The 11,118-nt window shown below is 32.7% G+C and overlaps 1 protein-coding gene across 2 annotated transcripts; it reads left to right on the forward strand.

The window, feature by feature from the left end:
- The first annotated feature begins 312 nt into the window (after window positions 1–312).
- Window positions 313–4,776, forward strand: LOC140981381 (protein tesmin/TSO1-like CXC 2). 2 transcript variants are annotated; one of them, XM_073447768.1, is made up of 10 exons: window positions 313–615; window positions 1,454–1,614; window positions 1,708–2,338; window positions 2,596–3,077; window positions 3,156–3,230; window positions 3,376–3,556; window positions 3,640–3,735; window positions 3,820–3,886; window positions 4,008–4,155; window positions 4,266–4,776. In XM_073447768.1, the coding sequence occupies exons 1-10, from the start codon at window positions 499–501 to the stop codon at window positions 4,600–4,602; spliced, it is 2,295 nt and encodes a 764-aa protein (XP_073303869.1). In that variant the 5' UTR covers window positions 313–498; the 3' UTR covers window positions 4,603–4,776. The 2 variants fall into 2 exon arrangements, with proteins under 2 accessions (XP_073303869.1, XP_073303870.1); XM_073447769.1 differs by having other exon boundaries at window positions 4,023–4,155.
- Window positions 4,777–11,118: the final 6,342 nt, after the last annotated feature.

Genomic DNA, 11,118 nt, shown 5'->3' on the forward strand with positions numbered 1-11,118 from the left:
GAAGTAAATGGGGTCAAATAGTAATATATATAAAACTGGAGGACTAAACGGATAATTATCAGTTTAAATTAAATATGCGGGGCAATTCTAAGTGAACGTTTACCCCTATATATATATAGCTTACAATAACAATAATAGGAATTATATATATATATATATATACAATAACAATAACAATAACAAAAANTTTGATAAAAAAAAGAGTAGGTCTCTTGTGAGACGGTCTCATGAATCTTTATCTGTGAGACGGGTCAACCCTATTGATATTCACAATAAAAAATAATATTCTTAGTCTAAAAACTAATATTTTNCTCCTTTCACTCTCACTCACCCCACTCTTTGCTCGATTTCCCGCTTATTCTTGAATTTTCATGGGATAGTGCTTCAGTCCTTTTGTTCCTTTCTCATTCGGGAGGGAAAACAAAGGGTTTCTCGTGTGCGGGGAACGGCCGGGGGAAGGGGTAAAGCGATAGGAACGCGTATACTTACGAAGAAGGGATGGGGGAGGGGTGTGAGAATTTTGCAAAAGAGTGTATTGAAGAAGAGAAAGAAGTGATGGATACGCCAGAGAGGATCAAGAGCAACCAGATCGCGACATCTTTATGCAAGTTTGAGGTTTGATTTTTTTGTGGGCTTTGGGTCATCGTGTTTAATCGATGCTGGATTTATGTTGTTTGGCTGATGCATAAGTTTTTGTAAATCGGTTTTGGGCGATTTCTTTGAATAATATGTTTCGGGCTTTCGCTTAACTGATCTTACATTTGTTGATTTGTTTTCTTAATTATGGTAAAGAGACCAATCGATGTTAAATATATGGCTCTTCACTCTAATTTTCCTTGATTTGTCCTTTGATTACTCGGAAAAAAGTTGGAGTTGTGTGGTTTTTTGTGTTTTCCCCTTCTTTTGGGACTTCTGGTCATGCTAATTTGTCACTGCTTTTCTTATGCATGCATACGGAAAGATTTGGTGAACAGTTTGTTTAGCTTATAAGAATCCCTTTCGTCTGAGTACCTTTAATTTTGAGGAAATAATTTTTCTCATGGGCTATGTCAAGATCTGAAAATTTCTAATCTGCATTTAAATCATGAAATTGGAAGGTAACCTGAATTCTGTTATGCGTGTCCTTGTAATCTATATTCTGGCTCAATCTTGTGCTTGTTGGTAAAGCGCTTATGCTAATTGGGGCAGAATTTGGTAGTTTGTAATATTGCTTTCTCCAAGGTCAGTTCTCATGTTTCATGAGGTTGTTCTTGCAGTGTTTTTTAGAATTGGAAGCCAGAAAAAAGAACAAATGGCTTCCACATTTCTTTCTCTTTCTTCCTTTATCCTTTTGTGTTTATGGCTGTTAATTTGTTTAGGCGATGGGGTTCATTTGTAAATGATTGGATTTTGTTATTGATTTTATCTGGTCATTGCTTTTTCACTATGATAAGTTTTTCCTCTTTGTGTACAGGAGTCCCCTGTCTTTAATTTCTTGAACAACCTTTCCCCAATCAAGCCAGTTAAATCCGTGCATATCACGCAAACGATCAATCCTCTTAGTTTTGCTACTCTTCCATCTGTTTTCACTTCACCTCATGTTAGTTCTCTCAGGGGGTCAAGATTTCTGCGAAGGTAATTCTTCAATTTAATTCCAGTTTTAGGTCCAGTTATCAAGCTGTCTTCTTTCACGAGTATACTTGCTTAAATTGATTCTTCTCTTTTCAGGCATCAGTTTTCAGATCCATCAAAACCTGAGTTTTCTTCTGATGATGGGAACACAGTTGATCTGATTAAGGTAAATAAGGATGGTAACGAGAAATTCGATGAACTGGAAAATCTGGACCCAGAGGCATCTCACTGTGTCGTGGCTAATGATTCATCTTATGAATGCTCAAACAAGTTTTCTGAAAATTTTGATTATGATCCAAATAGTCGCAACTCCCCTGTAAAACCAAGCTGCGGCCTTGAATCCACTTCTTCAGCGCTTGTTTACGAAAGTGAAGTGAATCTCGAGGAAGCAGGCCGAACTGATGAAAACAAAGAAGGCATATCGTGCGATTGGGAGAGTTTAATAGCTGATGACCCCGATCTGCTAATTTTTGAATCGCCAAATGATACAGAAAACAAGAAATTGCGTGGTACTGAGATGAGTTTCTATGCCAGTATCAGAAATGACAAGCAGAGCATGCAGTCTCTTGTTTCAATGTATTCTGGGGAACAAATTGGAGAGGGAAGTCAACCAGAAAACTTGTCTTTTCATCCTGGAGAAGGTACTGAGATGTTGGAAAATTCTGAGAAACATGACGTGACTTCCAGCTCTTTATTGAATGAGCCCATAGAAGAGATGGATTATGAGGTAAGAATGATTTTCCTAGTGTATTTGGTTGGCATTAAACAGCAAAAAGGAAATTGTAAAATTAGGATCAGAAATAAAAGCCATTTATTTCAAACTCAAGGGTCTAATTCCAAAAGTCTGAAGACTCTGAGCATAATATTCTCATATGCTACCATATATCATTGTTATTGCAGTTATGTAATGCATAAAAGAGCTGAATAATGGGGATATCTATGTTAACCTCTTTTGGAATTTTAATTGTTTTCTTTGTTTTGTAGAATCTCTCTGGTTTGTACCGCGGTATGAGAAGGCGCTGTCTAGATTTTGAGATGGCTGGAGCCCACAGACAGCGTTTTGAAGAGATTTCGGATCCCGATTCTTCAGTGGTGTTACAATCTGGTTCTGATATTTCTGCTAACAATCGACAATTAGTTCCGACAAATACAATAGACGAGTCTCCACGGTGTATTGTACCTACCCTTGGCTTGCATTTAAATGCTCTTGGAACGACATCCAAGGATTACAAACTTGTCAATGTCGAACCTTCAGCTTCTGGACGATTCTTGATTGGACCGATCCCATCAGTTGATTTTCATCCTCCAACTACTGGTCGAGAATTGATAAACAATTTGGATGCTACCTCGTTGGGAGGAGATATGGATACCGTCGAAGATTTTGTTCCGCTTACAGAAGATTCTTGCCAAGCTTCTGGATATATGGCTAATGAGGAGATCACTCAGAGTAGTCCAAAGAAGAAGAAGTATGTTTTCTTGTTTGCAGCATATAGTTTTCATAATGTATTTCTCTCAGAAAGTTAAAATTTTAATTGGATTGGCAGGCGTAGGTTGGAACAAGCCGGGGAAGGCGAATCCTGCAAGCGATGCAACTGCAAGAAATCAAAATGCTTAAAACTGTAAGTTTTCTGTATCTTTTGTACCCCTTTCCTATTGCAATTGGTGGTTTTCCTGAACTCCGTGCTAGATTACTTTTCGTCATATGGTTTAGACTTTAGGCCTATTTAATCCTTATACACACCTAATTTCAATTTTAAATGCCAGCTACTGTGAATGTTTTGCTGCTGGTGTCTACTGTGTGGAGTCATGTGCCTGTATAGATTGCTTCAACAAGCCTGTCCATGAAGGCACTGTCCTTGCAACCCGAAAACAGATTGAATCTAGAAACCCTCTTGCTTTTGCGCCTAAAGTGATTAGGGGCTCAGATTCTCTGACCGAAACTGGGGTTAGACGCTGAAAGTTTACTGTATGCTTTTGATCTTTTGGTGAATTTGTGATTCATATAGTTTGTTATGCTGCTTCCTGTAGGATGACTCGAGCAACACTCCTGCTTCAGCTCGTCATAAGCGAGGATGTAACTGCAAAAAATCTGGTTGCCTGAAGAAATATTGTGAATGCTATCAGGTTTTTTTTTCCTTTCCTAATTTCTGAATCTGTATGGTTTTTTTTAGTTTGTCAGCTGATGATTGACTTTTGGCTTCTTTAAAGGGTGGTGTTGGATGCTCAATTAACTGCAGATGTGAAGGGTGTAAGAACGTGTTTGGTAGAAAGGATGGTGAGTGTACACTTGATTTTTTAGTATGCTTCTCAATTTATTTAAAAGAGGGTCAAAATTTTTAGAAAGAGTTTCATTTTGAGGAGCAATTCAAAATTTTCATTGCAATTCTGAATCTCAGGATCTGTTATAATAGGCACGGAAGCCGAATATGAAGAAGATGAAACGGATACGACTGAGAAGAGTATGTCCGAAAAAACAGCAGTCCATTTTGACTCAGAGCAAAACATGGATTCTGCTCCTCCAGAAACACCGTTGTTGGCTGGGAGGTACATATAATACCTTTTCACATGTTCTCCAGAATTTATGCTTTTTAATGCCCTTCGGTCATTTTAAATGGATGGAATATGAGATGTAACAAGAATTCTTGATTTTCCAGGAAACCGGTTCAACATCTGTTCTCAAACCAAAAACCACCTAGGTCTTCATTTCCAAGTATTGGTTCCTCTTCCCGTTCTTACACAAACCAAGTGTTCAAAAAACCGAGCTTTCAACCCGCACCTAAATTCGATAGACATTTTGAAACTATTAAAGAAGACGAAATTCCTGAATTTCTCCAAGAAGGGTCTCCAATAAGTGGCATTAAGTTATCATCTCCCAACAGGAAACGAGTTTCGCCTCCGCACAATGTAGGTATGTCCACCGGTTTAAGAAGCAGTCGAAAGTTGATACTTCAATCTATTCCATCTTTTCCATCTCTCACTCATAATCAATGAGCAATTTCTTGGATTCTTGGCTAAGGTTTGGAAATGATACAAGTTCTCGGTTAATCGCCCATTGTAGTTTTGTAAGTTAAGCTTGTGTTAGTTTTGATGCTATTTTAAGACACTTTTCTTTCTTGTATAATATAGTGTTGCTATTTGTTTCATAATAAAACAACTTGTTTCATTACCTCTGATGTCTTCATTTTCTATTTTAACGTGCCATTTTTTGATTGACTACATCAATACAATGTCCAAGTGGCAGATCTTGAACTGTCAATTAGACAGATTCTTACATACAACTAGTTAAATTTTTATTTTCTAAATTTTATGTTATACTTATGTAACACCAGTTTAAGACAGTAAAATTCAAAGCATTTCTCCAGCCAACATAAAGCATGAGGGAGATACGGAGTGTTGACATGATGACGGACATTGACATGTTAGATTCAAGCGCTAAAAAAAAGGATTAAATAACTATAGTTACACATAATCCAAAGTTCGCATGATTCAACGAGTACTGTATTATTCGGAACTCGTATTGATTATTGAATAATTGAGCACCATTTGATGCATTTCATCATGTATAATATAGTAATAATCTGATGCTAAAAAAATGTAGTAGTAACCATGAAAATAAAGGTACCTAACTATGAATTAAGTAGGTCATTTATCATCTCAAAGAAAACATGTGAAACCACTGCAATTATTGTAATAATCAATTGTTTTATCAAGTACACAAGAATTTTTGTAATCTTGGCAAAATTCAAAATTCTTTGCCTCCACATTAATATTCCCCTACCACACTGCACATGGGGTTTTTTTTGTTTTTTTGCCTATTTTTATACGTATATGTCAAAGGTAGAGGCGATTGTGGGCTCTAGGGGCCTTATCCTTTCCATTTTTCTATTTTTTAAAAACAAATTTAGAAATTTTATTACTGCACTTCAAGACTCAAGAGTCAATATACTCGCAATTAAAGTAGGGGAATGAGCATTGAGCAACCCATTCTTTACCATTAATCATAGGAATAGTAGTCCAAGTCGTTTCCCCCCAAAAAAAAATCTACAATTTAGAAAAATCCAATGCTAGGACTGTGCAAATTTAGAACCTTGGGGGTTATAATATGTAAATTAAGGATTTAGTGTCTTTTACAACATTTTTAAAACAAAATTATATAATAATTTTTCTATGTTTGATGACCAATCCTTCCTTTGTCGGCAGGGAAACATGGATGTCCATAGCTGGCCAGTACACTAAGAAACAAAACCACAATTTGGAACCTTTTTTCTTCACAATCTTTTATTATTTTAAGGTCCCATTGTATTACTTTTCTTACCTAATTGAATTTTGTTCTTTTTAAAAGTGGTAGGGAATTATTGACCTTACATTTTTATGTGTATTATTTATTCATATTATTGTTCAGAATCAATTTTTTCAGACACAATTGTGTGTCTGTTTCTTGGGAAGAAATAATTACACTTTCAATATACCTATGAAATTTTAAAGTTGGGATAAATGGAAATTGCAAGAGTGGATACAATTTGTGTGTCGGTGAATTCCAGCAACAAGGTGGTGGAGACCACCTCGGAAAATATAATAAAAATAATGAAAATTGTCATTAAATTTTCTATTCGTGGTTGGAAAATTGAAACAAAGGTAAAATTACATATTTTTCTTTTAATCAATCTTTATCATCATGATTTCATAAGCCTTACATCAACTGAAGGAGGATTTTAATGATCTATTAAATTATAGATACATTTGTTTAACCATTTAGATTAATCATTTTCATAAATTTACGACGGAATTACTAATGACACTCACTAAATAAGGTTTTATTCACGGTTCGTCACATCATAAATTGAAGTTTTGCTGATACGATGATTGTATTGTTAATGAAACTCATTACGAGACTATGATTATTATAATTTTCTTATCAATTAATAAAAATTTAAATTGATCTAAATGATACGAAATAATAGAAAATAGTTTCTTGAGCGTCATATTCACCCTATGGGTTGGAGTAAAAATAATAATTCTTGAATCATGTAAAAAATAATATCAAAATTAAATCACTGAGTTTTTTTTTCACAAATATTAGATTGGAAAACCTATGTTTTGTGATTTTAAAAGAATGGACTCAATGTTTATCATCATGCCAAAACCTATAGTTGATGTTCAAGATATAATTTAAATTAATTTTTTATGCTACAACTTAAGTGTCACGTATTAATTACTTATCCAAGAAAATACAATATTGCTCGTTTGAATTTCTCTCTTAATAATTACACAAGCTTATAATTTATGGTACCCAAACATGTGTCCAATATTGAAGCAAGGGTTTTTCGCTAAATAAAATATATAGTTGGTGGTAGTTATACAATTCAATTATATAAAATCATAAAATTAAAATAATGTGATATTTTAGTATGGGTAATTATTACGTCAAAAATCTCTAATATTTTTGTTCAGTCATCCAAACTACAATTCGAGTATAATGTTTATTTAAAGAATGGTAATGCTCTTGATGAAGTTAAATGTCCATATAACAAAACAAACAAATTAAAGAAACTTGGCAATTGATTCCCCAATATGAATAGTTTATCTCACCTTATTTACAAATAAAGATTATTATTTCTTTCCTTTTTGTTGGTAGCTAGTAATAGCAAGTGGAATCATATGAACTTTCGAGGCATGGGCGAATAAATTAACATAAAACTCATCTGAAACAGTTTTATATGTCAATTTTGTGCGACATATATTTTATTTGGGTCACCCATACAAAATCTTTTTTCTATGCAAAAAATGTTACTTTTTATTGTAAATATGAGCAATGTTGACACGTCTCACTAATAAAGATCCGTAATACCGTCCAAAACGAGCTTAGGATAGGTGCACACACACAAATATGTATATCTATATGACCTAATCCTTAAATACCATTTGATTTCTCAAATATGTCATGCCTATATATATTAGAATAATCAAGCTAGCAAATCAATTATGCCCGATCTAGCTTGTTTATTTGATTTTCTTTTAATTACTTGATAAAATGAGGCACATGGTGAATTGACCCACCAATAATAAATTTTATAGAAACCGTATTGGGTCTCCCACGTGAACAAACATATATGAATTCTACTTCTTCGACAAGGATATATTTTTACCTTTACTTGACATTATGACATATATATGTCATAATAAATTACACACATTCTAAGACTAGATGAAGATGAGAAAATATTCCCGTAATTGGCTACTGTAATAAGTATATATATATAATTTTTATATGTTGTCCACTAACTATGACTATTTCTGAGGTAACAACTCATAGTGATATACAATTTTATATGTTTCATTACGTCCACTAAATGAGTGTTAATTTAACGGTGAACATAAATGTAAGTAACAGATTTTGTGTTTGTCGTCAAAAATTTATGGATGTACTATATATATTTTGATCACAAAATACAAAACAATAATAGAGAAGCCAAAACATTGATTTGTTTTTCTTAAAAAAAAAGGAATGAAAGCTGGCTAACTTTATATAAGTGGAGTATCATGAAAATCCTATTCTCCGATCATTTTATAGTGAAAGTTAAAATTTTCGTCTAATTGTAAGTCCCCATAACCTTTTAAAACATACCAAATAATTAAGAAGAATCTTGTGCGACCCATATTAATTTTTTTGGTCGAATCCTACGTATGATCCATGCACAAACTTGATTCTTCACACACGATGTCTATCTGTTGGTGATGTTTCATATTCCTTAGAGATCAGTCATACCATTTTCCCACCGTCGGTCCTGTCTCCAGCAGAGACAGTATTACCCGTTAAGATCTGGTATCACTCTTTTACAGTCCACTTAGCCAACCAGATCAAACGACGCAACGTCAGCAGCTTGACGCATGAGAACTTCTAAAGATGTCACATATCTCATCACTACTATCACTCATGCACGCTTAACCTAACAAATATAGCTTTAATTATCATTCTTGTAATTAATTTATTTATCTCAAACATTCATTAAATAATGATCAAATTAAAAATTTGTTTGCACAATTGTTTTTTCAATAATGTTCTTAATCTGTCAAAAAAGCAAATGAATGACAATATATTTTCAGACGGATGAAATATTACTTAAAACGACTCTATGTTTTCATGTACCTGTATAGTTTTCACCTACTAAAAAATCAACAAACAAAGGTGAGATATTGCATTAAGTTTTTTTTTTTTTTTTACAAAACGTTCTCAAATGCTCAAGTCAGTAGAATGTCATCGGAAAAAAGAGTTAGAAAATAGAAAGGTGGTAATTAATGAGCTAAGTAATAATGTAAATATAGTATTTACTTTATCTTACTCGATCTAGAGCTGAAACGTCGAGGTATAATTTTAAATTACTGAATAATAATTATTTTTTGGTTTGATTTAATTGAAGTTTGTCTTATTGAATCAATATTTTATGTGACCAACTAATTATTCTTTTTTCTGATTCATGTTTTTGTGCGAGCTTAATTAATGCCACGAACCACAGCGCTGAAAAAAAGAGCTCATCGTCTTCCTATCTATTTTCCATTTATATAGTGAGAATGGTTTTAAAGAAAATTGTCATATTTGATATTTCGCACATATAATTTCAACCGACTCTACCGGCCAACTATTCGAACATTAAATTATTTCTGGTGTTAGTTGGAAAGTTCGTGCATGGACAGTTGGATGGAAACTGTCGTCTAATCTTTAAAATACTTAGATTCAAGGGATACAAGTTCGACGTTGACTCTCAAAATTGGCTACAAATTGTATCTGTCTCTTTTATAAATATCAAGTTTAATCCCTTACTTGCATTGATTATTCTAGGAACGTTTACTTAATATACATATATTTTCGATATATGATTTGAGCGTCGAGAGAGATACACCGTAGCACAACTCCGGCCTCTCTCTCTCACAATTACCCTTTGTTTTCTGGCTATTTGTGTCATCCAAAATGTTTCATCTTAGGACCCAATCCAGTAGTACTAGATCATTCATTTCTCAGTGTTGACCTGTAACATCAATCTACATTTCTTTTTGGGCATCAAATACAATGAAAAAAATGAATATTGATCACAATTTTCATTTGAACAGTATATATAAAGTGAATCACATCAGAAAATTAACCTTACATATTTAAATTTAATTTCACAATATATTATTATTATTATTATAATATTTGAAATTAAAATAGAGAAATTTGTAATTAAATTAAAGGAGATAAAAGAGGGATATTTTTATTTTTGACAATTTTCAATAAAGTTGATGGGAACATACCTCTGTTTTGAGAAAAAAGTCAAAAAAAAATAATCAATTAACAACACATTAGTCAATTTCTCACTATCCCCCTTTCATATTTAATCATTATTCAGCAATACTTTTTTTTAATAATTATTAAACAATACTTAAGAAGTCATGCACACAATACATCACACTCCATACACACACATACTTATTGACTTGGTCATAATCATTGTAAAATCGGAGAAATATTGTATGAAATATAAGACATTGATTGATTACTCATTCTTACAATTTTGTTTTGTCAATCCGATTGTACAAATGATTAGTATTATATACAATTATCTTATCAAAACGTATTGATTTATCATTTTTATATAATATATCATTTATCATCTAATCCACAAACTAAATCCAAACGACACCACAATAATTTTAGTACAAATTAAAACTGGTGCCGGTTAGTTTAGTAACTAATAAATATAAAAGAGTAAGTCTCTTCTGAGACGGTCTCACAAATCTTTATCTGTGAGACGGGTCAACCTAACTGATATTCACAATAAAAATTAATACTCTTAGCATAAAAAGTAATAATTTTTCATGGATGACTCAGATAAGATATTCGACCCACGAAATTGATCCGTGAGACCGTTTCACAAGAGTTTTTGTGAATATAAAATACCAAATCCAACTTTATTTCATATAAAATAAAACTATTTTAATAAATTTAATTTAAGTCACATTTTAAAAACAAAATTCATGCTCGACCCTACCATATATACTGTAAATCTATTTATGGTTAATTAGAAAAACAAACGCACACACATATATACTATATTCTTATCACCAAGAATTCCTATATTAAGTACTTAATAATTCGTAGGCATCGAATATTTTCTTACTCAAAATATAATTTTCTCATTGTATTTTTAACGTTATAAGAAACAAAAACATAATAATTTAAAAACAGATAATTATATTTTGTATTAAAATTAAAGTATATACTATATATATTGCATTTATTCAAAAAAGAAAGAAGAAGAAGAAAATTAAAATCCATTGGAGTACACATCCGGTAGCAGAATCCCGATTATTGATGAAATCATAACGTTAAGTTTGCCAAATTTTTTGCAAAACCCATTAATGAAAAGCAGGTTAGTTATGATATATAGAGATTTTTTCTTTCACTAATTTAGTACGTACATACATTCATATTCATACGACCGTATATGCACAGTTTGAGCCAGTCTGCTG

This window comes from Primulina huaijiensis, chromosome 7 (assembly GCF_012295235.1).
Source record: "Primulina huaijiensis isolate GDHJ02 chromosome 7, ASM1229523v2, whole genome shotgun sequence".
Classification (NCBI taxonomy): domain Eukaryota; kingdom Viridiplantae; phylum Streptophyta; class Magnoliopsida; order Lamiales; family Gesneriaceae; genus Primulina; species Primulina huaijiensis.